Raw genomic sequence first — 27,935 nt, forward strand, 5'->3', positions numbered from 1 at the left:
GGGTGTCCCGCGTGCCAGTGGCGTCACCAGCTTTACAGCCACCACCGGGGTTACGCACATCCCCTCGGGGCCTTCGGCCACCACGGGTCCGGGTCCCGCACCCCGGTCCCGTGCCCCGGCCAAGAGTGCCCCCGGGTGGCCGCTCCTCTTTGCCCCTCCCGCTCCTCCCGGGGCGCGGCCCCTTTAAGGTGCGGGGTGGGTCCGGGCGTTGAACTCTCGCGGGACTTGGGGGCCGCGCTCTCGCGAGGCTGGGGGCGAGCGCTGATTGGTTGCGGGGGGTTGAATGTAAGATGGCGCCCAGGGAGCTGTGAGGGGAAAAGACTCGGGGCCGAGGCGGCGGCGGCGCGAGGCGACGGCGGCAACGGGGCCGGGGTGAGGCGCAGCCGGGCCGGGCCACTCCGCAGCGCAGCGGGACGGCCGGGCGGGGTGGGGGAGTGAGCGGTGGCGGGGCCGGGCGGGGCCTCCCGTTGGGCGCGGAGGGAGGCGGCGGCGGCGGTTCCGGGGGCGGCGCGGGCTCGGCGGGGAGAGGGAGGGGGAGGGGAGAGAAGAGGAGGGGGCGGCCCCGCTTGTCGGGAGCGCGCACCCGCCGCTAATGGAGACGCGCACTGCTCGGCCGTGGACCCGCGGGGCGCGCCCCCGTTCCGCCCCCCCCCTGCATACCCTCCCTTAAACCGGGCGCGTCCCCGCCTCCCCTCCCCCGGGCGGCCCCTTCCCCGCGCGGGCACGGTCGGCGGCAGCGCGCTCCGGAAGGCGCGGCCTCCGCCTCTGCGCGGCCCTCGGCGGCCGCCGTCCCCGGCGGAGCCCCCAACATGGCTCCTGCGGCGGGAGGGGGGGGCGGCGCGGCGCCTCCGCGGGCCCGGGCTCGGCCGCCCTGCCAGGGAACAAAGGCGGCGGGTAGCGGCCCGGGCAGCGCCGGACTCGCCGCAGGCGGGGACCGGAGGAAGCCCCGTGGGCTCCACGCTCCAATGGAGCAGAGGCCGGGCCGCGGCCGGTGATCTCAGGGGCTAAATATGGAGCGTGGCCTCGTCTGGGCACGGGGGCCGGCGGTCTGTGTCGTTCCCGTCTGTCCCGGGCCTGTGGGCAGCGCCGGGCCGTGGCCGCTCGGCCGGGAGCAGCTGCGGGTGGGAGCAGGGGGGAACTCTGGATACGGTCACTGCTGCTGCCTTGTTCTAAGTTCTTTTTTTCAGTAACTCCGGTGTCACCGTCTGCGCCGCGCCTGTCACTGCACGGTGCGAGCGCCCTGTGTGACAGATGTGCTCACACAGTACTTCCCAGTCACACTGGTCAGGCTGAGGGATGCGATGGTTAGGAATTGGGCACCTCGCAATTCTTTAGAAGGAGCTGCTAGCTGCGTGGACGATCATATCTTTCCCAATTTCGTGGGGGTTTTGTTTTGTTTTGTTTCCTTAATGCAATACATATTAAAAATAAAGCGGCTTTAATAAAGAAAGAGGAACTGGGGATAGAAAGGGCTTCTTTGTTCTGTCTTCTCCAGAACGTTACAAGTCTAAGAGCTCAGGACAAGAGCAGCAGAAATACATGCAACATGGTGACTGGTGAGTCCAGATTGTCCACATGCTGCAAGTTGTGTGTGTGTTTTCAGTAACCTCAGTCTGAAGTTTTATGAACTAACCGTATGTGCTCATGATCTTCAAAGAGTTTCTTGAACTTATTTCCTGGGAAAAATGCAGTTATGCTGACCAGGGAGGAATTACCTCCTTTATCAGAGCAAGCTTATTGTCTGGATGTTCCTCTGTTATTTTAAAATGCAGCATTAAAAACACGCTGGCGAGATCTTGTGAGGATGGGTGTTTGCTGTTTATAATGCCTGACTACAGGATGAACAGAATGTGTGAATTAGTAATAAATTTAATAACTAACAGTGAAAGTGGTGACTGCAGCAACGAGCTGTGTGTGTTGCCCTACAGAGGCCTGTTAAATGCACTCTTGAGCCTTAAAGAGGTTTTCTGTCGTGAATGCTGGTGGGTTTAGTTTAAACAAATAAATTCTCTGGGAGTTCAGCATTACTTTTCTGAACCTTTATCTAGACCTGGAACCTCTACTGCTGCATAGGGTTCTGTGCAGTGCAGTTCTGGAGAGTTCAGTGCTTTCAGGTAAATAACCCCAAACAGCCTTCAAACTGACAGGGGTGATTCTGTGAGAAAATTAGTCCAGTCCACACTGTTCCCTGCTGTGTCTTTAGCTCCCATCTGAGTGCCAGAGTTGGAGAGCTGTAGAAGAAACTGAAGGAGGATCCTGCTGCTGTTCCAGAGTGGGAACAAACACCACACACTGCAGTGGGGTTCTGATCCAAGTTTAGGAGTCCAGGTGCTGCAGTTGCTCGGATGAGTGTTTCAATCCCAAGCATTAGTGGTTCTCAGCATACTGCCTTCAAGCAAATATAAAGGAAGATCTTTCCATGCTAGAAGAGAGGAAAAGGGAGCTTCCTTGTAACAGGGGAAGAAGAATCAATAGCAGGGGAAGAATGGCTTTGTTGGCTCTTGGTTTTGATGCTAAAAAGAACTAAATAAGATAGAGCAGCCAAGCAGGGACAAAGATTTGTATCTCGGGAATTAATGCTGTGTTTGTTCTGCTTGCTGGTGTTTGGAAGAGGTAGGTGACAGTTTGGTGGTGGACCTCTTCATGATCTTTGGGGCTGTTGCTTATGTGTCTGGGTTTCTGGTGGCTTCTGGTGTCTGCTCCATGGGAGTGCAATGTATCTGAGCCACCCTTGACAGAAGGGTTGGAGTTCCAAAAGTAAAAATGATGGGTAACGGGTACCTGCTCTTGATGACAATGGCCTTGCTGACTCCCCCACTTTCTCCCTTGACAAGATTAGCAGAGGTGGACAGCTATTCCTGGAGCCATTCCAGCATAATCAAAGTCAATGCAGGAGCAAGGAAGAAGGCAGGAGCTTTGCTGAGGAGTGGACCCATCATCAGCAGATAACTGTTATAGAGGATAGAGCCTCAAAGAGCTCTATCTACAGGTGCTCACATCTGGCTTCCCAGTGTGGCATCCTCGAGGTGTGTTCTTCAGCAGAATCTTCCCTCTGAAAGCTGTTTCTGCTGGCACACCTCAAAATGGGCATGGAAGATGATTGTGCTCTTCTGAAAGCCTCACTCTGGTGTCGAAGTCAAATATGTGCTGATTCCAAGTTGAGAATTGGGACATGTTAATAGCTCAAAATCTTTGAGAGTATGTAGTGGAGTCTCTTGCAACTAAATGCAAGATGCATTCAGGTTTGCCTGGTGAGTGTCCTGTCTGAGCCACTGAGGATGCCTTGACAAGGTTTTTCTGGACTGGTGTCACTCTGGACTTATTGTCACCTGGGAAAGGACTAATATGTCCTCTAGAGGTGTAGAGTACCTCTTGGGTGGGTCCTGGAGGAAACCTTACTCAGCAGCTGTGTGAATAGTTACATCACACACAGCTGGCTTTAAAATGTGTCAGATCAGAACCTCTGAAAGGCAAGAGAATTGTTCTGTCCAGCTGAGGGCTCTGTGGGAGCTTCTGTAAGCTGATTTTTACAGAGGTGTTGGATATACTAAAGGAACACTGTTACCTGGTGCTTTTTGCTGAACATTGAGTCATGTTTTAAGAATATTTTCTATAGTAATCTCATACAGCAGCAAATGTTGCTTAATCACATCAGAAAGTATAGTTAGGGTGTGAGTTGCCTCGCTGGTGTTCCCCTTCCCCTTACTTTTGATATTCTTTCTCCTGTGAGCCTGGTCCAGTGCACTAGCCATGAGCCTCCTCCATGTAAACAGAAACTTCTGTGTGTTCAGACTGCTGTCATGTAACAGTAGTGGGTGGTTAAAATTTGCTCTATCTATCACTGATTTTGGTGGGAATAGGAGCTGGACTTGTGAAGTACACTTGGGTGCCATGGAAGGCCTAGAACTAACTCTCATTTTCATACAGGCTGTTGCAGTTGGTTTTTTTCAAGCACATAGTTCTGTCTTGGTTCCATTTTGTTAAATCATGGTAAAATGATATAAAAGGTTCTACTTTTGTACCTATTCTCTTTAGAACTACGGCCATAATGTACATATAGTGATGATTTTCCCTTTTTCTTACTTTCCACACTGAATCAGCTCTTCTAGTCCTAATCTTGTGCTCTTTTGCATCTTCTTCACAACTATCTCAGTATCTTTTAGTGTTATAGCTCAGATCTCTTTATCCTTTATCAAGGCTAATTAGTGCCTTAGAAACAACCAGTGTACTCACTGCAGAAACAATTTGTGGGTTTGAACAAGATAAGTCAATAAGAGAAAAATGCTGTCAGAGTATACCCTAGAGCTTTCTAATGTTCTCAGGTGGAGTCATCTTCTCTGTTGGGTTTTTTTCCTTACTCTCACTTTCTCCCTTATCTGATTTCTGTCTTTCTTTTGTCTTCATAATGGCATGTTTCATGTTAACCTCTTCTTATAGTAAACAGACATCAAGAACTAATGCTGCTGTTGTCCTTGTCATTTCCAGAGCTCTGCTTATTCATGTGTGTAGTTCCCCATCTGAGGAATCTCTTGATTCCAGCACTCTCCTTTTGCTTGCTGTGTTCAAATCGATAAGGCTGTCCTCATCCTAATAGCAGTGGGCTGAATGCTGCATCTGATGCTCTTCCGTTGTGCTTCCCATTAGCTGCCTAGAATAGAACTGCATGGCTGACAGAACATGCTGCTTGGTTCTCCAATCTCTGTGGCTGCAAAGCAGGGCCACGGGTACTGCTTTCTGAGCTTCTCTCACTAATACTGCATGCTGCCAACAAATGAAATGTGTGACTTGGTTTCATCTGTTATGGGGCTCACCTGGTCTGGGTGGAGTACAATGCTAGAAGACTCTCCATGGCAGTGAGCTCTTGGAATAGTACCAGAGTTACACCTGGTTGTTGTTCAGACCTCCCTGAGCTGCTAAGGGTTAATATGAGAAATGTGCAGTAGCACAAGATGCCTCATAAACTAAAGCATCTGTCTTGGGCATCTGGCTGTGCATGTTTGCTGGTTTTCATACGGTACTCGGTATGAGATCTTATTATTGGAGCTGGGAATATCCTTGCATCAGAGGGTGCTGTATTTAAGCCTTTAACTTTCTCTTTTCTTAAGGAACCCTAAGGACCTTGCAATATGAATAATTCTTTGGAGAACACCATTTCCTTTGAAGAATACATCCGTGTGAAGGCGCGAACGATCCCCCAGCACAGGATGAAGGAGTTTCTGGACTCCCTTGCTTCCAAGGGTCCGGAAGCCCTGCAGGAGTTTCAGCAGACGGCCACCACCACAATGGTGTATCAGCAAGGTGGCAACTGCATTTACACGGACAGCACAGAGGTGGCTGGCTCTTTGCTTGAACTTGCTTGTCCTGTGACAACCAGTGTCCAGCAGCAAACCCAGCCAGAGCAGCAAATACAAGTTCAGCAACCCCAGCAAGTCCAGGTAAGTGTCTTAAATATTCTCTGAATCCATGTATGACCTGCTAAGCCAAGGAGTAGTGTTCAGAGCTAGCTGCTAACCTGAAACCACAGATAAATGCTTAAGAAGCAGGACTGGTTAACTTCATATAAACCATTGCTATTTCCCTTTTGTTTAAGGACTTTGGTAGTAAATTTCTCTTTTGCCTGTGCCTCCATTGAGCCCCTCTGCAGGAGGAGTAGCAGCACACATAGCGATGTGGTGGTGTAACCTCTTGGAGAGATGGTCGGCAGTTCTGGCAGATACACAGCTCCCTGAAGCCTTGTGCTGTGTGTGAAGCTGCCATAAATACCACCCCCCTTTTCTGGTCTTACTTTATCTTGTTCTTGTGGGTGGTCGTGGGATCTAACCTGTCTTCAGTTTGGGGTTTTTTTGGTGGTTTTTGTTTGGTTTTTTAATGAAATCAATAATACTTAAATGATTTTGCTTGAACATTCTAAAAGTTGTATTTCTTGAACTGGTTTTTAAATCTGGGTAAAATGCAGGGACATCAACTTATGTTATGAACCAGGGAAAGATATCTTTCAGGAAAGGAACTCTTGAAAGATGCCTCTGTGTCAAGGTAGATTATCATTTACACAGTGAAAAGCCTTCTGTAGTTTTTTTTAATAGGTATTAAAGTAATTTGTATTGCATATTAAATAAGCAAATCCAGTACCAGGGGTACAAACATGAAATAACTGCTTTGGTCCTCAAACACATTTCTTAAGTTGGAGTGTTTATACGTGGCAGGACATTTACCAAAGTTCTCTTATGCTATATTTCTGAACAGCTGGACTCTCTACAGCTGTAACTTTGACACACTTCATATTTGAATTTTTCTGCCTTCTGTAGCATGACAGTTGCAAACTTTCCTCTTTTTCAACAAACAAGGATATGGAGGCTCAAGTTACTGAAGATAAGTTGGTGTGAACTTGCTCCAGTTGCAGTAGACTTGTCCATGCTTTTTATGTGACAGCAAAGGCAAACTTGCCTCTTTCACTGGGTAACTCATCTCCAGTTACACTCTATTAAATAAATTAATACTTCACTGGGACTTCTGTAACCTGTTGTCCTGCCGTACCTTGGGTCGCAGGGCTGTTGAAGAATAAAAGCCTCTAGTCTCACAGACATGATTTAGATCTCTGTATCAGTGTATTAAAACTGATCAAGGATACTTTTGGTTCTGACAGCTAGCATTTTTTTTCAGAGAAGTCCAGTAAAAGTATAAGGAGGGTTGGCAGTTCTGGGTGTCCTAGCCTTAAAGATGTGCAATATGCCCAATCAATTGTGAAAATCAAGGATTTTTTTTTTTTCACCTCCTGCAGCTGCCTCCTTTCAGAACTAGTCTAAGTTCAGGCTTGACCCTTGCAACCCTTCAAGTAACAGATAGGGAGGGAGGTCATGTAACACATGCTCCAGAGAAAAAATAATCTCCTGACCTTCTTGAAAATAACCATAGAGTTCCTGCCAGGGACCTGTTCCTGTTTTTTAAACTAAATGTCTCGCACCCTGAGGAGCATGAAAAATATCTGATTAAAGTTAAGATTTTAACAACTTCCCTGAAGAGTTATCTGCTCTCCCCTTTGTTCCTGCTATGGCGTTAGTTTAAAATACCTGCTTCTACCCCTGTAAATTCAGATCAGAATTAGTGTTGGTGTTGCCTACCCTGCTGCTCCCTCTGCCATGTTATGAGCCTCCAGAACATTCTGGTACTAGATGTGGTTGCAGCTTTTGTGAAACAGCAGTGCAGCTGCCGTCATGTGTGGTTTGAGCAGCTAGTTCAGAATTAACTTGAAGTGAAAGAATTAGTGTTACCTTTTTGTAGGGATGGGGTTAGAGACAAATGTCTTTGCAAGTCATTGTTTGCAGCACTTTGCAAGAGTTTTTCTGTCTTTCAAGATTTCTTACTGAGATGCAATTTTATGTTAAGCCCATGATCTAGTGTTCACCTGGCTCAAGACTGTTGCTGTGGCACGTGTGGTACAGCAGTGTCTGAATAAAGCTGGATGTTGTTGTGGCTCTGTGGTAGCAGTTGTCCTCTAGAGGAGAGCACCTCATTCAGCTGGATTGCTTTGCTAAAAAACTGCTTGTGTTGTATTATGTGAAATTTTGATCATCCACTTAAGCCCCTTAGGTTTTGATCAAACTTATGTCATCCCAGTACTTGATAATCAGTTCTTGCTAATCCAGTCACAAATTAGTGGAAGACTCTGAATGACTACATTTATATCTGGCAGTGACAGTGGTGCTGAAGGTGACTAATAATATGACCAGTCATATGACCTCACTGTTGCAAGAGCTGGTGACAACCTTACAATCATAAAGACAGGCAGATGATGCTCAGGTTTCATCCTTGCTGTGAACCAAAGACAGCATGTGACTGTTTGCTGCTTTTATTTATCCTGGCAAAACAAATTTCCTGTTTGAAGAGGTTTTCACTTTAGGGTTTCCTTGCCCAAAAGGTTCAACAAACTGTTGCTACATGTTTATTTTAGAGACTTAGCGGATGCAGCTCTTGGGCTCTGGGCTAGTCACTGCTGCAGTACAAGTATCTCAGGCTCCTTCATGCCCATTGTCACAGCACTGCCATCAGCCATCTTAGAGTTTATTATGTCAAGTTGTCATACCCTGTACTGCATTGGGGTGGTTGTGAAGGGCTGAGTTTAGCTCCAGACAAGGATGACTTGTGTCAGTTCTCCCTTTGGTGGGACCGTTGCTGGTGAGTCTTGTGCATTGAGGCCCTTAAAAATGATGATGACAGTGAGGAGAAGTGTTTGCACTGACATGTTCACTGAATGTACTATTTCTGAAGAGGTCAGTGAGCCTCTTGAACCTTTTCTGCAAGAAAATGTAACTGAAAGAATATCAGAGGATGAGAAGGTATCTTTGCTTAGGACACATTGCAGTGGATGTTGGAAAGATCCTCAGTTTCAGCTTCATAGTAAGACAAAGTCTGATGGCTATGGTTGGCAAGAGCCTCTCAGTCAGGGCTTGAGGGGCAGATGCTACAGGTGAGCAAGATGACAGGACTATAACGGGGTGGTTGATTGCCCATGTAGAAGGACTTTCAGTTAAGGCTTATGCCTTTCTTATTGCTCAGTTTTTTAGGTGTTGTTCTTCAGCCCTTACTTTTTCAGTCTTCCCGCAGTCTATTCTGACACTTTAGGCTATTATAGAAAGCTGGGCCTTATTAATAACACATGTCAGGAAAAGATGCCCTTAAGTAGCTTCAAAGAAAATCTTAGAATACACCTGATCTTCACTTCTGATGGATGCAGCTTGCCCTTGTTCCAGTCTTGGTTCTGAAGTTTAGCCTGGAGACAGGGCTTCTATTTGCTTACCTTTGAAAATGTCCCAGTAAGATAGTAGTGTAGCAGCCAGCACTAATTATCATTTACTAGGGCTGAGCATGACTTGAAAGAATGGTTATAGTCAAGCATGATGTTTTCAAGGTAGGACCTTCTTGTGTACGGAAGTAGGTTCCTCTGTGTTTTGTTTCCTCTGGTTTACGTGTTTCAACTGTCACAGGCTTGCATCCTGTGGCAGTGTATAACTTAACAACACGATCTTGATATTGTAACTGTTCACACACAAGGCCTTATTTGGCCTGTGGAATTCTCTCTCTGATGTTGATAAATGAGTAGAGGAAAAATCTGTAGTGAGAATCTGTCTGGCAGTTGTTCTGAAGGTCTGACTTGTACACTCCCCATAGACCTTGTTTACTTAGATAGATACCAAAGGACTTCCTGTAAAGTAGTTGAATAACAAGTTCCAACATTTCCTGCTACTTTGGTGATCAATCTGTTCACCTCTGTACTTCAGGTCTGTTTTGTACTTGTATAAATGCTTTCTGGCATAACATTAGAAAGAAGTCTTTATTACACTGTTAGTTTTTAGTGCTGGAGTCACTTTATCTTAGGACTGTTGTTGAGGAAGGTGTATTTTAAGCCTTCTTTCCTTAAGTTGGGCTAAAAAATAATTGGGGTTGCTTACTATTCTCCTGTGCTAACCAATTTTTTGTCCTTAGTGTTTGACTTTGTTGGATTGCTCAGGTGTAGAATTTTAAGGTGTACATGCATTATTTCACGGGGATGGGAGGATTTGGAACATACTTCCTGCAGCAGGTTTGTAACCTGCCACCACTAACCTTTCCTAGGTTTGGAGCTTTCTTTTAGGACTCCCTTCAGATGAAACTAATCTCTGAGATGTGGTTTTGTTGTGTTTAGCTTTAGTGGGAAAGACTAGACCTAACTTTGAAACAGTCTTCTGGAATGTAGTGTGCACACGTTAGGTCTTCAGTCCTGCTCTGGAGGTCTGATCTTAGTGTCTCCTACTACTTGCTAGTGTAAATGTAGCTTTGGAAACCAAGACTTGTTTGTGAAATGAGGTATTTAAGAGCCTATAAGGTGCTCTAGGACATGCTAGATAGAAGAAAATCCACGCAGGCAGGAATTTGTATGTGTGCTCATGTGAACTTAGGTTTTTGGAAATAATAGCTAATCTAGTCAGTCCACAGATATTCTGTGCTTGGAAATTCTTGCAGATTAATTGTTTCAGAACTGCAGTTCTGCAGCGTGATTCCTTGTTGGGCAGAGAATCTGCACAGGGCAGATATGTTATGAATCCTGCTTTAGAGTTTGTCAGAGTTAGTCTGTCAATCATAAGGAAAAAAAAGACTTTTTGAACTCAGGCTTCAGCTGCACTCTTGCTCATGGAGTTACTTTATTTTCTTTTTATACATGCTCAGTTCTAGACAGAATAAGCTTTTGAACTTAACAGGACAGAAGATTCCCTACAAGGGAATCTTAAAAATTTAATACTGCCCTGCTGTTATGAGGCAGGGCTGACTTCTAACACTTTTGATTCTTTAGTCAGATGGTACTTGGTCCAACTTCTAGCTATTTCATGTTAAAAAGGCCTTTCTCTGCTAGCCTGCTGGGAAGTGATTCTTTCCATGCTGTTAGATCCAAAGTTGTGGCAAAAAGCAGTTTTTCAGTACTGGCAACTTGGCATATTCCTGTCTTGCACCAATATAACTGAGTAATTCCCAGCATAACATGTTCTCTCTTTAATCTTCAGCATAAGGTGAAGATTTAAAATCTCCCTATGGGTCTTGGCCTCTAAATTTCAGGCATTCCTCATTGTACAGAGTCCTTTAAAAAGTCAGCTGCTGCTGGCATTTAGTATAATTCTTTTTCCTTTTTTTCTCGGATAGCGAGTTGGACAATGTGGTCAATGTAAGAAGCTCTGGTCGCAAACTGGTTTGAGGTCTTTAAATCTGAAATGAATGCTTGTAGCACTCCTGGGTACAACTTACTAGAAAACGGGGGGATCTACTGCAAAATACAGTTGTTAAAAATGGATTTGTAGTTCAGAAGGGACATGTAACACGCAGGAGGTAGAGCTTGACTATCCTTTTAAATAAGAGCTGTCTCTAATCAGAAGCATAATGTCTGCAGTTTGCAGTGTGGACAGTTTCCAGTGATTCTAGAGTCTGCCTTCATCATTTTTGGATCTGGACTGTGTGTTAACAATAACACAGTGTGAACTCTAAAGCAGTAGCAAGACATCCTAACTATAGGGGTTAGGATTTACTCCTGCAGTATTGTAGGGCTTCAGGTCATGATTGCTCATCTGCTGTAAGTGATGGAAGTTGCATGTGACTAAGAGACAGCAGGCTCGGTCTCTAAAGTGGTTAATGGTCCAAAGCTACGCCAGGGAGGGTTTAGACTGGACAATAGGAAGCACTGGGGGGCTGAATGCTGGAACTGGCTTCCTAGATGGTGTCCTAGAGGTGTACCTGAAACTGCCTTGAACTGGACTTGTACCTGGGATCTGTGCTTGGGGCTGTTTGCCCAAGGCTATACTCATGCTGCTGAGCAGTATGATAGGGGTATCAAATAGAGCTGAAGAAGCACCTCATAGGTGACTTCATAATTTTCAAATCATTGATGCAGCTTTTTTCACTGTCATGCTGACACAGGTCATGTGTTTCTCGTTACCTTACAGGAAATTATTGTAGAAAGTCTGTGTCACCTGGATTACAGTATGCTGCCTATAGCTCCCTGCAGGAACCTGTAAAATTCCCTGTTCTTAGTGGAAAATAGAATTGGTTCTTAACAGAAGTGATTTACAAAACTGATCTGCACATGGTGCATTTTGGTACCCAACTTTTCATTCCTTAGTAGCTTTTAACTGGATGCAAGTGACTCTTCAGTGCTTTTTTAGACAACTTAGAGGTGATGCTGGGAAGTGAGATGTCGTGTACCTGGCTAGTGTGGTGTCTCTGTGTGAATGCTGCATTAGCTTGACTGAATGTAGAAAGTAAGGTAGAAAAAAGGAGTAAGAAGACAGTTTTGCAACTATATGAATCTGGGTTGGCTTAAATCTTCACGGGTCCCTCCAAGGTGCTACTAATAAAGCTCTACATCTCTCAGTTGTATTTAGAAGTAGAGTGTGAGTAATTAATTCCTTCCCTTAAGATCTAGTGTTAAGGAACCCTGGAGAAGCATCTTGATGATAATGGGAGCCTGGGATGTCACTTCTAGGACCAGGCAAATGCAACAAAGTGTCTGTGTAAATGGGGGCAGACAGGGGGGAACCTCACTTGGTGCTGTGGTGTGAAGATACCGGCGGGGTTGGGTTTGGAGCCTGGAATGTGAAGTTGTTGAAACGTGAACTTTGTGTTGGGGGCTACCTCTGACTTCCAACTTTAAATCTGCTCCTAGATTGCTGCTAGGTACTGTGACAAATCTTAGACAAATGAGCATTGATGTGAAAGGGTGTGGTGTTTTTTTGTTTTTTTCTCATACAATGAAAGGAACTGTGTTTGGATCCAAGTCTCAACATATTTTGTCCATGTTATTCAGCATTGTGTAAGTGCATGAGCTAGAAATTAGAACTGGGTAGTTCGGACAATAAATGGAATGAAATGGAACAAGGAAATAATGAGAAAAGAGTTTGGTTTAATTATTATTGCCAAGTGTTGTAAAAAACAAAATGCTGCAGTGTTGCCCCTCAGTGCCTGACAGATTCAGGTTGAACTTGCAACTTTCTGTGCTGACACCTGCTTGTGCAGTGTTACTATTAGCAGTTGGTTTCAAAATAATATTTCTGTGCTTTATGTGGAAAGAGCCAAGTGCTGGTTTCAGCTTACCCATATTTCTTACTGCCTGTCACTGGCAAGTGATCCTGCGGCCATTTGGAGGACTAGGGTTGAAATCAGTAAAATGATCTTTAGAGCACAGCAAGAACGAGGCAAGCTCCTTCATTTTGTAGCAAGATAAACTTAATATCAGAATTGCAGTGTGTGTGACCTTAAAGCCTTGCTATTGCGAGGCCTGTGCTGAAATAACATTTTAGCAATGCAAATAGCTCAGAAGAGTCTTGGCTTCCAAGGATGCAATCTGTTGGCTTGAGCCCACAGAGCTCTGAGGATGGAGATGCAGCTCACGCGCTGTTCTGTCTCTGCTGAAGAACGTGGTCATGTGCAGCTCTGAGCAAACACATCATCCCCCATATCCCTGTGATCAGCCAGGCACTTCTACAGTAGCTTAGTTTCATTTTCCTCAGATCTTTACTAATGGATTCATAAATGGGACCGTAAAGCTGAGCATAAAAGTTCTGGAGCATAGACCTCCAGTGATGGACCATCTCTGGTGGCCCTTCCTTTGAATCACTGAAGTTTTCTGGTTTCTAACTGCTGAATTGGTGTCTTTCAGGTTCAGGTCCAGGTCCAGCAGTCCCCACAGCAGGTCTCCGCCCAGCAGCTCTCTCCACAGCTGACTGTCCATCAGGCTTCGGAGCAACCAATACAGGTCCAAGTGCAGATCCAAGGCCAGGCGCAGCAGCAGGCGTCCCAGACAATACAGAGTCAGTCTCTTCAGAGCCCCAGCCCATCCCAGCTGCAGGCAGCTCAGATTCAAGTGCAGCATGTGCAGACTGCCCAGCAGATCCAGGCTGCGGAGATCCAGGAGGAACACATACAACATCAGCAGATCCAGGCCCAGCTTGTGGCAGGACAGGCCATTACTGGCGGCCAGCAGATACAGATCCAAACAGTTGGAGCACTGTCACCTCCACCTTCTCAACAGGGCTCTCCACGAGAGGGAGAGCGGCGGATCAGCACTGCCAGTGTCCTTCAGCCAGTGAAGAAACGTAAAGTGGATATGCCAATTACTGTATCATATGCTATTTCAGGGCAGCCAGTTGCCACCGTGCTGGCCATTCCTCAGGGCCAGCAGCAAAGTTACGTCTCTCTAAGGCCAGACTTGTTAACAGTGGACAGTGCCCACCTGTACAGTGCCACTGGGACCATTACTAGCCCCACTGGAGAGACTTGGACCATCCCTGTTTACTCTGCTCAACCACGTGGTGACCTTCAGCAGCAAAACATAACCCACATTGCCATCCCTCAGGAGGCCTACAATGCCGTCCACGTCAGTGGCTCTCCAACTACGCTGGCTACCGTGAAGCTGGAAGATGACAAGGATAAGATGGTGGGAGGCACTTCAGTAGTGAAGAACTCTCATGAGGAAGTGGTGCAGACTCTTGCTAACTCGCTCTTTCCGGCGCAGTTTATGAATGGCAACATCCACATTCCAGTGGCAGTGCAGGCTGTGGCAGGGACCTACCAGAACACAGCACAGACGGTGCACATATGGGACCCGCAGCAGCAACAGCAGCAGCCCACACCCCAAGAGCAGGGGCAGCAGCAGCAGCAGCTACAAGTCACTTGTTCAGTAAGTTAAAACTGCTTCTCAGTCCAGGATTAGCAGCGTGAGAGTGATGATGGAGAGGGAGGATGTCAGTGGACAGCTGCTGTCTAGGAAGCAAAGATGTGTCTGTCCCAGTAGTCTGGTCATGATGTAGGGCATTGGACTCCTGATAAGTGTAGGACTGCACTGTGTTAATGCTTGTACGTAATTACAGGATGCAAAGCTTCCCAAAGGAAGGTGCAGTCTTGATCTTTGTAGTGTAAACTAATAGGTACTCATAGTGTAAATTTTAAGATACGTGCTTATTGCTAACTTCTTCATAGCAGATACTTTAGGGTCTTCAGTCTTGTCCTGAGTTGTGTAGGTGCTGCAGGGGACAGGCAGGGATGATTGCAGCAAAGTTGAGCAAATACACTGGTCAGTTAGTTGTCACTTACTTCTGTTATGCAGTATGTGGAATCCACAGCAGATCAAGTGCCTGGGTAAAGTGCAGAAGCCTGAGTAGTTGTGAGCAAACTTCATAGAGGAGTGTACCTCTCTGTGACACTCTGTCCTGCTTCTGGTAAAAGCCTGGTGTGCAAGAGCACAGCAACAAGCAGTGACAAGTAAGCATCTCTTCATAGTGCTTGGAAAACCTAGCAGCCGAATTTGTTGCTGGTTTGTTTTTTTTTTAGCAGCTTTGTTGTTATCTTTAAACCATAGATTATTTTGAATTTGCTTTTAAAACTCAAATAATTAGGGCAATTAATGGCCTCTCTTATATGTGCAAATGGGTGTAATTCATCTTCTAGTACCAGGAAGTGAAAAGTGATTGATCTGCCAGAGACAGCTTTTGCTGAATGGAATGAAGGCAAAAATACACAAGTCTGCTAGAAAATGTTGTTATAAATTCTTTCTGGTTTATAAATAACACTGTTGGCTTTATAAAGGCACACGTGCCCTCTGCTTCATCAGTAAGCACTGAGGCAAGGAGGATGACTTTGTGTAGTCATGTCTGATTATTCTGAGTTGATGGTGGGCCATAGCCCACCAAGGTCTTTATTGAAAAGGCTTCCCTACATCTCTAGGTAACTTCCAGGTGTTGGAAACTCTCTTTTATAAATCTGTGCTTTAAGCTACACTTTATGGGTCTTGGTTGAGGATTTTGTTATGTTCAAAGAACCTTCTGTAGCTCACCTTTTCCCTGTACTAGAACTTCAGAGGATTACTTCATCCCCTTCAGTTATTTGAACAAACCGAGTTGACAGAACTTACTGCCTTTGTGCTAAATAGGATTTTTAGGCTTATTCTTGTCTTCTAAGAGCATGAGCCGCATCCTTGGGATCCTTTTCAAAGTATTAACTTCGTAATTTCTTTAATGGTTACTTGTAAAGCTTCCACTAACAATGTGTCTTCCTCTGTACAGTGGTCTGCCATTCTTGGGTGTCACACACTTTTCCCAGTTCTCTGGGTGTTGTGTAGGCCCCTAAGTATAGTGACAAGTCCAGGAGTGATGCATTCTTTTTCTAAGAGGGAAATAAAGCTACGTAACTTTTGGGGGTTGTCCCTCTCACAACTGTGAGACAGAGGAGGAGTTTCTCTGCTTGCCCAACACAGTCCTCAGGCATTGTGTTGCTGTGGGTTCTGGGCAAGTTGCAGCTATTTTGCTCAATCTGTGAAGAATGTAAGTTAGAAAGCAGCTGCTGGTTCAGCTCCTGTGCCTTGCTTCACACTGGACAAGGTGTCTGTGAGGTCAGGGCAGAATATTGCCCTTTGGTTGGGCTGACAGGTGACTGTCTCTAGAAAGCTTTTTGCTCTTGGGTGGAATGGAGCACCACTCTGTAGGAGAACAGAGGCTCAATCCTAGCTCCTGCAAAGGCCAGGTGTCACTTCACCCTTGGACTCCTGTCCTCTTTACAGCAGAAGCTTGCCTTGCAACTTAAACTTTGTCACCATCTGCTTTGATAAAAACTGGGCCCTTTCAATCCTAGTCTCCCTCTGCAGTTGTGGTAGGTGCTGCTGGTGATGCAGGGGCTGATAAGCAAAGAGCTGTTATGAGCTTAAAAAAATACCAACCAGAAGCAGTCAGAAGATCTGAGGCTCTTGCAGGCTTTGCTTCTTCAGCTTTCTTCTGTAAGAATTGCTATCTCTAACATTCATGCTGCCAATGATAAATTGACCAAGGGACTGTAAAGCTTCAAGTTAATCTCCTTAATTGAGGTAGCCATGAGACTTTCTGTGGCATGGGATTGAGAAGCTGTAGTGAAGAATGCAGAGTGAGTGAGTGCAGCTGGAAGAATGCAGCTCTTTCTGGAGAGGTGCCATCGATTGCCTGTAAAGTAAGTTTCAGTTTGAGGCAGTAATTTTATGTGACTTAAGGTCCTGCTGCAAAGTAAACTTCCAAAGGGTCTGGAGATCTCTGAGGTCATAGGGCAGCAGAACAGTAGCTAGTCTGTGTTAGCAGTATTTGGTTGTTTGAGAGTGTTTCATTGCAACTGAATTATTACTTTGCTGCTGGTGCTCTAGTCTGTTATGACTTTATACCTCTTACCAATGAATTAATCTTACCAGCTGTTAACATTAAGAACAGAGTGTATCTCTTCTGTCTGCCTGTTGTGCACTGAATAATGAGGAGAGCTTGCCCTTGGTGAGGAGGGACACTGGCAGTGCACAACACACCAGTGTACCCAGAGCCTTACTCAGGGCTGTCTTAAGTTTGGAGCAGCCAGGGTTAGTAAAGCTGATGGCAATTGGCTGTTCTTCCTTGCCAGGAGCTGGCAGTCTCTCTAGCTGCTGTGTCTCAAGGCCCTGTCTGCAAGGGGTCTTGGGCTATTTTTGTGGTGAGATGGTGGACTTCAGTGGTGCTTCAGTGACAAACTAGCTGCAGCAAAGTGCTTTGAAGCAAATAGGGCTTCAGAATCAATAGTCCATAATGTTTGTCTTCAAGGGGAAACCAGAAGTCTGTTGTTGAGAGGTCTTTGACCCCAAGAAGTTCTTTGAAGATCTTTGAATGTAGTGGCTGGCTTCTTCACAGCATTGCAACAAGAATGGCTTGTAACTGTTGTGACCTGTGATGTTCTGCAGGATTTGTAAGTGCATCAAATTGCAGGTTGCATGGATTTGCCAAAGGGGTTATAAATGCATCCATTCACACTAAAAGTGTTCTTGGAGGGATGAATGCTCTTTTGTGAGCAACAATTCAGGTTAAAAGGCAGAAGTGTTCTTCGGATTAATATCTTGTTAAGTAAGGAGTGTTGCAAAAGGCTGATAGCCTGGGGGATAGAGGTAGTTTGGTGTTACTTCATTTTGTTGCTGTTTAACTGCTGCATATGGGAGTGTGTCTGTATAAACTGAATTGTTTTCTCTTATAGGCTCAAACTGTACAGGTTGCTGAAGTTGAACCACAGCCTCAGCCACAGACTTCACCTGAACTTCTACTCCCAAACTCTCTGAAGCCAGAAGAAGGGCTTGAAGTGTGGAAAAGCTGGGCACAGACCAAGAATGCAGAGCTGGAAAAAGAAGCCCAAAATAGGCTAGCGCCTATTGGAAGTATGTGTCATAACAGCATGGCCTTTCTTTCCTTCTAAGTGGGATTAGGAATGACTAAAATGTTAGCTGTTTACCACTCTGGAAAACACCTTTGTTTAATCAGTGATTAAACTTTGATTTTTCTCTGCAGTGCTAATTATTACATGTTCCTACTGCCACAGGACAGGTTCCAAGGGAAGTGTTAGCTCTGTGCTGAGCTGACTTGAGCACCCAGGATGGCAGCAGTAGAAAAGGGCACTGTCCAACTCTGGTGCATGGATGAACAAAATGCTGTAAATGCCAGCCAAGCTGGTAGAGCATTCATGGAATTGCTGTTTTCCTGTTGCTGCAGGGCAGCATTTCATTGTGGACCTGGTGGAAGAAGGCAACAGTCATGCAGTTGGCAGAGCAGAGAGTCTTCCTGTCAGATTCTTGCCCATTTATCTTTTATTAGATCTGACAACCTAAAATCTTGGTTTATGTCAGCATTCTTTGTTACACTGGGAGAATGGGGTAGTACTGGGCCTGCCAGCTAGAGTAGCAGAGCTGGAGATGTGGGAAATCATTCCTGAAAGATTGGGAAATAATATGGCTTTATGGCTTAAATAATATGGCTTTGTTTTGTTTTTCCAGGGCGTCAGCTGCTGAGGTTCCAAGAAGATCTCATCTCTTCAGCTGTGGCTGAGCTGAATTATGGTCTATGCTTAATGACACGAGAAGCTCGAAATGGTGATGGTGAACCCTATGATCCAGATGTGCTCTACTATATCTTCCTGTGTATTCAGAAGGTAGGGAGAGGATGGCTAAATGTCCAGCAGAGTCCTGCATCTTTTCAGCATGTATAGGAAGGGTTCTTTTATAAAAATGGAGACTGTTGCTTGTACTAAGCTTCCCAACAATTTTACAAGAAAAGTCTCCTTGTTTAAAAAAACCCCAACAGCCCAGATTAAATCTAATTAGTGCATGGCAATGCTTTCACCTACTGAAGTAGGTTTTTAAAGAATTGGTAATAGCTGACTTCAATATCATGGTGAGAAAAATAAATCCTTTCAGGTTTTTTTTCTGGTGGGGGGAGGATGATGTTTAAGGAAGTTGTCAATCTCGAAGTTTGATGTAGTTGAAGCTTTAAGAGGCAAGAACTTAGCTTTGTGTGGGAAGTCTGAGTTGGTAGTATTAGCATGCTCTCTGGAAGAGCTGCAGGAGCAGAGCTAAACTCTGGTAGGACAACTGAGCATCTTTCTTAACCTGAAAAATTAGTGTCCAAAGGACAGTCAAGTGACATAATTTGCAGTGAATGCACCTGAAATAAAAGGTGAAATCCAACCAGCTTTACTTTCTCATCTGGTTCTTCCTTTCTGTTTTGGTATTCCTCTGATAATAACTGAGATTACCTACCCTGTAATGGGCTTTTTGCGAGCATCTGCACTGTTTTAAGTAGAATGTATTAGTCTTCAGTTCTGTGTTTGACCAGGCAGGTCTGTAGGCTCTTAGGATAAGGTCTGGTCTGAGGAGTATACACACTACCACTGTACTGACTGGTGTGAATGTCTTACAGTATCTCTTTGAAAATGGCCGAGTAGATGACATCTTCTCAGATCTCTACTATATTCGGTTCACTGAATGGCTGCATGAAGTTCTCAAGGACGTACAGCCCCGTGTTTCCCCTCTTGGTAAGAACTTTCTTTTAAGTACTTTAAAACTTTCTGGAGTTTGGAATGTTTAAACGGAACTACAGCATGAGTGTTGTCCCAATAGAAACTCTTTCAAAGTACTTAATGTCCCTAGGACGTCAGGGAGAAAAAAGCTGCTCCTGCAGTGTATGCTGAGGTTGTTGCACGTGTTGTGCTCGAGCCCTGATTGTCATGGAGAATATTGGTCTGCAGCTCTTCACCCATCAGAAAGCAGCTTGTTGGGTCTTTGTAATGTCATGCAAATGGCTTTTTTGGAAGCCAGCTGAGCTGTGGTTTGAGTTAACCTTACATCTTACTGATGTAAAAACATACCTTGCCTCTAATGTGTATTGTTGCTTTGCGAGATAATAGAGTACTGTTGTGTTATCTTGTGGCCAAATGGATACAGTCTGCAGGACCTACTAAATAAGAGTGAAAGCAAAAAAACAATGTGTGATGAGAGCCTTAAGTGCTGCAGTCAAATCCAGCTCATCTCAGCCCTGTGTTTAAAAGATGAAGGCAGAAGGGCAGGGAGGAGCAGTTCCAGAAAAGACAGATATTGCCAGAGTTGTGTATGAGAACTGGATTAAAAATTGCATTTTCAGAACACAGCAACCTGGTTTCTCATTGTTTTGCCCCCTTTGATCTGATTAGACGTCAGTGAAGAAGCTATTGCTTGTGTTCAGAAAAGCAGCTGATGTTACAGGCTAGATGGCTTAAGTAGCACCATGAGTTTTGGAATCCTTTTGTTTTCACTCTGGCTGTTTGATCTGTGCTTTGTCATTCCCCAAGCCCCAGAGTTCATTCTGCTGTCTGTTTCTGTTTATCTGTGATTTGGAGTATAGTATTTCTCTTCTACACAAAGGACAAAAAAAAATATCTGAGAATCAAAGGATTACTCATGTGTCCAAATACATCACTTGGCACTGTGTGCTGACTAAAGCTGCACAGAGGGCCAAGAGCTGATTTGTTACACTGGCCTGCCTGCTCTCGCATGTTATTGGATTAGGAGCATCTGCATTGGAGTCCAGCCATTAATTAAAAGCTGTTTAAGTGTGTATTTCTTTCTCTCTGGGCTGGGATGTATAGGCGTATTGCAGAAGCATACTCTCCACAAGGTTGGTGTATATATACAAGTGTTTCCTAACTGTACCCACTATTAAAAAAGTTAATTGTTGCACAGTAGTGCAGCTTGAGATCAGTGAGAATCTTTGCCTCCCTTTAAGATTTGTATGTTCTCCAGTACTTAGACCATAAAATGCAGCCTATGTTCCTGCTGTGACTGCCTCCTGGCATGATGCTGACTTCTGATTGTTGCAGGTTATGTCCTCTCCAGTCATGTAACAGAAGAGATGCTGTGGGAGTGCAAGCAACTTGGAGCTCACTCTCCTTCCACCTTGCTCACTACACTGATGTTTTTTAATACAAAGTAAGTACTTAGGTCTTGGGAAATAAAAACTTGAAACACCTTGACAGGGTTGGTAGGAAACTGCTGCACTGCATTAGGGCAAAATCATGAATTTCTAACGGGTGCACACGGTGCCCTCTGGCAGCTCTATTGGGCAGAAAAGATGCAGTACAACAGGGAGATGAGCTAGCAGAGGGGAAGCTGAACTTGTGGCTGTTGCAGGCTTTACTGCTGGAACAGTCTCTATCTCAGTGTTGGTTTGAGACTCAGCTGCCCTACCATCAGTAAAGGTAACTACCTCACTGTTGTGACTGCATCCCTTACTTGCCTCTCAGTGTCTCATGTTCTCTTCTTGATGCTCAGATACTTCCAGCTGAAAACAGTAGACCAGCACATGAAGCTGGCCTTCTCCAAAGTGTTGAGGCAGACCAAGAAGAACCCTTCTAATCCCAAGGATAAAAGCACGAGTATCCGCTATCTGAAGGCTCCTGGTGCACACCAGACAGGACAGAAAGGTAGTGTCTGGGAGTTTTCTTTGGGAATATATTACTTACTGGGCTTGAAGGAAGTGGATGAACCTGGAGATGTCTGGAGGTAGGGCTCAAGAACCCAAACCTTCAGCCTGGCAGCATAATTTTCTTTGTGTAGTCTGTCTGAGAGAGCTTAGTATCTTCTAATAAAAAGTCTGAGGACACACCGTATCTGTGGCATGTAGGACTCTGCAAAAGCTAAGAGTAATTTATTTATTGTCACTTTTGTTTATTTATGGGCAAAGGGACTATTAGGTGTGAGTGCTTATGAACAGAGGGACAAACATCTTTGGGAGGGCTTCTTTTATCTCATATGAACCCATATGTAAGTACAAATTGTCCTCTTAAAAGCACGAACCCAGGATTTAGCTGAGGCACTGGAGTTTTGGTAGTGAGATTTTTCTCATTGTGGACACAGGTAGAGGAGAAATGGAGAGAAGGGTAAGGGTGGGCTGGGTTGTTTGGTAGCCTGGGGATGAAGCAAGCTCTCCATATAATGTTTTGAGCATTTACAGCCAGGTGCCTCTGCCCTGGCACAGCCATGTCTCTCACCAGCTTTTGCACGGTGACACAGCACTTCAGAGCACTGAGGCTGTGTGGCACTGCTCAGTTTGCTGTACTTGTGCAGACTGTCTGACAGATTTTGGGGGGGGGCTGATTTGTAGTTACAGATGACATGTATGCAGAGCAGACTGAGAATCCAGAGAACCCCCTGAGGTGTCCGATAAAGCTGTATGACTTCTACCTCTTCAAATGGTGAGAGCTCTTGTTCATGTGTATGGTTGCTTGTCTGCTGTGACTGCCAAGCTGCATATCATAGCTGGCCTAGTTTTCAGGGCTGTGTTTTATTGCTGGCAGAGTTTCTACATGTGCATAAACTTAGAGAAACGGGGAGGGGCATTGATGTGAGAGGGTGGAATTTACTCTGATGGCACATAAGCTGAATTTATGTGGTGTTTAAATAGACAAATCCTGATTTGTGAACTGGCTGCTCTTAATCTCATACCTACTCTGGAGGTTTACTGTGGTGGCATGAGTATGCTGTTCTGCCTGAGACTTGCAAGCAAGTCATATGGAACATCCACAACCTGAGATGAGATTAGAGTCCTATTCAAATTGGCTACTGAACAAAAATGAGGACTTGCTTATGGAGATAGGAGAGAACCTCAAAGGACTCATCTCTAAAGGATTCTGACAATGTAAATGTCCTTTGCATGGCTGGGTCTGCAGCTAGACTGCATGCAAAAATACCCCATCCTTGCTTCACTCTGAATGACCCTTAAAGCCACGTGTGTGTGTTACACTTCCCAGTGTGAAATTAAAATCACTTTCTTGTAGTTGTCCCCATGACTTTTTAACCTTGGCAGGGCCTAAAATCTTTGGGACTGCTGCTGCCCCTAGATGTAACTCCATACCTTCGTGTCTCATCAGCCAGATATTCACTGTCAGGATTTGTGAAGCCTGGGGTGAGGACAGTGGCAGTCTCTCCCTCCCAGGATATTCTGTTAGTCTGGTTATTTCTGATCTTCCTCACGCAGCCCCCAGAGTGTGAAAGGCCGGAATGACACGTTTTACTTGACACCGGAGCCAGTGGTGGCCCCCAACAGCCCGATCTGGTATTCCATCCAGCCGATCAGCAGAGAGCAGATGGAGCAGATGCTCACCCGGATCCTGGTGATACGAGAGATTCAGGAAGCTCTTGCCGTGGCTAATGCCAGCACCATGCACTAAGGCATCCTTGGCTCAGAAGGGGTGGGGTGGGGTGACGGGGGAGGGACAAGCAAAGATAAATTGTACAGACTTTTACACTAAAGGAGATGCCTAAGTTTTTGGTTTTTTATTGGTGTAGTTATGAAGCCCTTTTAGGCTTCTTCTCTTTAAAAGAATCTAAAGGAAAACCTACCCATTGTGTATCCTACCCAACACACCAAACTGTTGGAACCATTGAAGGCTGCATATCCCCTGCAAGCTGGGAGCTGTGGAAAGCTGCTGGTTGACTCTGGTTTTTTTTATGATGTAGAAAACATGAACTACAGGATTGGCCTGGATGGTTGGGGCCTCTGTCTCCTTGGAGCATGTGCAGCCTAGAGGGCACAGAATGATGGATGGACCTGCTCAGCCAGTGGAGGAGAGGCAGGCATCTTCTTTTCTTGTGCTTGGACGTTAATTTGCTGTTATCTTGGAAGGAAGAGGAGAGAGTGAACTGCAATTGTGATTTATACAAAAAACCCACAAACCAACGATTTCTATTCAGACCTTTAAGTGACATTTTTAGATGTTAAAAGTACAAACTTTACCACACTCTTCTTTTTTGGCCTAACATTGAGGCCTTAAACCTTGAGGCTCCTGTGCCTGATGGAATTCTTGTAACATACACTTGTGTATCATATAAAGATACCACCCTGTTTCTCTTATGTATTCTTACTCTAGTTGTTTATTAAGAATGACGAGCACGTCTTTTCAACATGCCATTGAACAATGTGTCTTTATTTGGGGAAGAGTGAGCTGTGAGGGTGGGGGGGTCATTATTCAAAGATCAGTATGCAAACCAGTTGTTTTCATCCCTATTTGTGCTTTCCAGCTTGACTCTGCTGGACTTCTTTCACCCCTGCAAATTAGGAAGGTAGAAGGGGATTAATTTCTGTTGAAGGACCTGAATGTCTGCTTGCTGATGGAAGCTCAGTGTCAGGCTAGGAACATGGGATCTGTGACACCAGATCAGACTGTCCCAGTGTTCTGTGACCAGCCTGTGAGGCTTCACCCCTTGGCAAATCCCCTTCTCCTTACCTTTGCAAACTCATCACACCAGCGGCATGATGGAGGGGTGTTGGAGGGAAAAGGCCTTCCAGGAGCAGCACATGGCTTACTCCTGCCATTTAACAGCCTTTTCACAGTTTTTAACACAGCTGTGTAGCTTCTGGCATCATTCATGATCATAAATCCCAACTCTGTAGCTTTTGCTTTGCTGCATCTTAAATGGTTGCTGTATTTTATATCATTAACAGTAGTCTGCTCTTTTGAAGCCAGTGGGTAGCCAACCGTGCTTGAAATAGGAGATCATTAGCCAGGGTTGTTATTTGTGCCACCAGCTTCTTGGATGCAGAGAGATGACTCTGCTTCTTGAACTTGTTTTCCCTGCTTCTCCATCTCAAGTCCCTTCCCTGTTCCAAAACATAGAGATACCTTTAAATATAAATTACAGTAAAAGAACTTAAACGTGTGTACAGGCAAGCAGTTTTTCTGAAGCTTCTGTTGACCAGCACCTGTCTGTATGGAGAAGGAAGGAAGGTCTGCCCTCTCTGATGGTTGTGCACAGTGTAGACAGTGAGAGTTGCCATAATGTTCCCTGCCTTTGTGTTCTTGATCAGTGTTGAGATGTGCAGGCTTAGAGAGACTTCAGGCCTCTGATGCTTCATGATGATGTTGGTGTTCATGAGGAAGCAGATGTGCTTTGGTTGGTTGTCAGTATTAATTTGTTCCCCGTACAGGACTTTGTGTGCAAACTTGTGCAGAGAGGTGAGGTTTTTTGTTAATACCTGCTCAGTGTCTGCCCTCAAAGTTGCACAAGGTGTAAACAGCTTGGGATTGGTGCCTGGATCCCAGTGGGTGAGTTGGGAAGGTGGTGCCCAGGTGATGTGTAGTGCTGGCAACACACACCCTTGGCTCAGGTCAGCTCCTAGGGCCCAGCAGCTGCTCCCTGGAAGGGAGGAACTGCGAATACTGCTTCAGCTGTCAGAAGTGACTGCAGTGTCCATCTCTGGCCCTTATTTAATGACATGGTTAGGCACAAGCTCCCACTGTTTCAAGCATCTGGGTGTGCTTGTTGCTCAGGATGCCCAAGAGGCCTGCAAAAAGTGGGTTTCCCTTTCTTTTGGGCAGTTTGTCCTGCCTTCTGAGCAGCAGCAACAATGTGAGAGAAACTTCAGACACCTGTTCCCTGTTCCCCAGTGCCCTGCTGTACTACATGGGAAACTGCCTCCAGCATTCCTCAACTTCAGCATGAGCCTGCTACTTGTCTGTCTCCATCCCAAATGCAGTGGGTGTTGAATTCATCTGCCAGATACCCAGTGAACACATCGCTTCATTAGGTGGCTTTGAGAGTCACCTCTTACTCTAAAAATTGCCAGAAGCTGGAATAACTTGACTGAATATTAAGGCAGTTCCAGGTCAGGGGTGAGCAGATACTCCAGCTGGGCTTTCTGGGGAAACAGAGTTCCATGTTACCTCAGAATTCTAGGATGTTCACTTTCCTTACTACCCTTAACTGCAGGATGATCTAAAATCTTTGTAGGGGCAGAGTTCTCTTTGATCTCTTTGATCTGCTCCAATGTGGGGGCACACAGCGAACTATAGAGCTCTCCCAATGATTGGTTTTGTCCTGACTGAAGTCTTTCCATTATTTTCTCATTGTTCAGATGTTCCTAGGAGAGGGATTTGCTGACGCAGAAGTGGGCTGCTGTACTGTTCTGTCTCATCAGAATGTCCACCATGTTTACTTCATTCCCTATTTTTAGAGACAATCGATATACTGTGATTTAAGGATTATTTTCCTGGACCTGGCTTCTAGTGTGGCTCTCTGGAGCCAGTTCAAAAGGTACAGTATTTCTAGAGTATAAATACTATGTTCTTTGATAGTGAAGAACACTATCTGCTCCCTTTTAGGGGCTCATAGGAGGACACGTGCTCAGAGCAGCACGGAAGAGTGCTGTGGCTTAGGGTTGCTATCCAAGTTCTGGGAAATATTCCCAGTCAAACATGTAAAATAGCTTTTTAACACTTTCCTATAACCAGCTTGACTGCTGCTTAAAGGGCATTTCCCCTTAGCTCTGAGAGTGCCAAACTGCTAGCTCTTGTACCTGTGTATATATTAAATGAGGACTCTGCACCCTATGCCTTGTGTGAGACAGGCTGAAAATGCATTGATCTCTAAATAAACAAAGCTGAGTCAACCTAGAGACTCTCTGTTGCTGGTTTCTAACTGTTCCCATCTTGTCTCTGTGGTATGAAAGGAACCATAAGAAACAGAGCATGACTGACTACTGTAAAGGACCTCCTGTTCTGAGATGAAACATGCATGTTGTCCTGTCGCTCGACACCAACAGTGTTGCTTTCGTAAGGAATCTTGTAGCCTCTTAGACTCTTGTCCATGGCACCATTAGATTTTCGTGTACTTTCAAGAATTTAAGTGTTTCTGCTAGGTATGTAGCAGGGCAGAGCAAACCAGGATATGGTTCTTCTCTCCTGTCTGCAGTGGTGAGCAAAGGGAACAGTCTTAAGTAACTTACAAATGGCACTCATCTGTTGGCTGCTTCACCCCTACAGAGCTCTTGGATTTGATGGGGAGACCGGTTTTGAAGCAGTTCCTGAACTGTTCTGCCTTGTACCAATGAAAAAAAGACTTGATCTAATGCCTAAATCAGAATCCTCTTCTGCACTGTTGCTCCTTGGGCAAAAATTGAGATACTCTTGTTCTAGACTGTGTCAGGGCCACTTTCTGCCTTGTTGTGTGTAGAAGGAATGGACTAGGCCATCTTCACACCTGTGCTATAATAAGAACAGATCCAGAAGCAGTAGAAAAGAGCCCTCTGGGAATAGGTGGGGTAGAGGACTTGCTGATACTCTAGTTGCTCATCCTCTAGCTGGACACTGCACAGTCCAACCAAACCATTCTCATCCAAGTTTAACAGAGACTTACTTGCAATTACTGTCTGGACTCTTAATTCATCATCAAAGCAGGATATAAGCAGTCTTCCACCCTAGACTGGGCTTTTCTCCCCACCTTCTTGCTGGGGCTGCTCCTCTTCGATACCACAGGGAATGTACCTTACCCTGACATTTCAGTCTGTTCATTTCACTGGTGCCAATGCATAGGTAACAGCTTTTCTCATCTCCAGCATCTTCCTACCGTAAAGAGCATCTCAAATCTTCTTTGAGAAGTCTCACTGACACGCTGCCCCAAAGTCTCTGAGGCGATGGCTGTGTCCCCTTCTCCTCAGTTCCCTTTCTTGCGTGGCCGCAGCTCCGCTCTCAGCGCTGCAGTCGCTCTCCCTGTGTAACCTCGTGCATGGCAGCCCTGCTCGCCTGCTTCTCTGTTACTGTTTGAGCTCTCTAGAACGGGGAGGCAGACTGAAATCACAGCAGCAATAAACCACGTCTAGAACTCCAAAGGGAACTGCAGGAGAGAACAAGGTGGAGGGGATGTCTCGGAAGGGCAGGGTCCCGTTGCAGCCCAGAGCCTCGCTTGATAATGAGTGTGCAGCCTATATGCAAAATACGTCTTGTCTGTCCCTCCCATGTTGACCCTGGTCTAAACAGCACATGTGATTGGCATCCTGCAAAGTGACCTTCAGAACTCTCCAGTAGCTTTGCCCCGTGAGTAACTCACACTACAAATCATTTTAAAGAGATGCACTCAACTATTTTTTTAATTTAATTTTACTCTTATATTCTCTGCTCTTTGTAATCTGCTTGGAAATAAAATGTTTTTCCCTGCAGCCTTTGTTGTAGTCTGTTTGACAACCATTAAACTTTGCCTGGTGTTTCCACTGGAACAGAAGCCAATGTGCCTGTTTACTGCTGCGCCTCGTGGTCCTAGCATAGCAGCCGAGAGCAGCGTGTGCCTCCCAGGTAGGCTGAGCAAACCTTTGTTA

The 27,935-nt window shown here is 45.4% G+C and overlaps 1 protein-coding gene across 4 annotated transcripts; it reads left to right on the top strand.

The window, feature by feature from the left end:
* The first annotated feature begins 263 nt into the window (after positions 1–263).
* QRICH1 (glutamine rich 1) lies at positions 264–27,779 on the top strand. 4 transcript variants are annotated; one of them, XM_030458177.1, is made up of 12 exons: positions 278–372; positions 1,496–1,556; positions 5,106–5,435; positions 13,175–14,194; positions 17,521–17,698; positions 18,311–18,465; positions 19,233–19,347; positions 20,668–20,776; positions 21,119–21,270; positions 21,951–22,041; positions 22,824–23,017; positions 23,306–27,779. In XM_030458177.1, the coding sequence occupies exons 3-11, from the start codon at positions 5,127–5,129 to the stop codon at positions 23,014–23,016; spliced, it is 2,322 nt and encodes a 773-aa protein (XP_030314037.1). In that variant the 5' UTR covers positions 278–372; positions 1,496–1,556; positions 5,106–5,126; the 3' UTR covers position 23,017; positions 23,306–27,779. The 4 variants fall into 4 exon arrangements, with proteins under 4 accessions (XP_030314039.1, XP_030314037.1, XP_030314040.1 ...); XM_030458180.1 differs by having other exon boundaries at positions 22,824–22,959; XM_030458178.1 differs by lacking the exon at positions 278–372 and adding an exon at positions 1,028–1,121.
* Positions 27,780–27,935: the final 156 nt, after the last annotated feature.

Source organism: Calypte anna, chromosome 12 (assembly GCF_003957555.1).
Source record: "Calypte anna isolate BGI_N300 chromosome 12, bCalAnn1_v1.p, whole genome shotgun sequence".
NCBI lineage: Eukaryota > Metazoa > Chordata > Aves > Apodiformes > Trochilidae > Calypte > Calypte anna.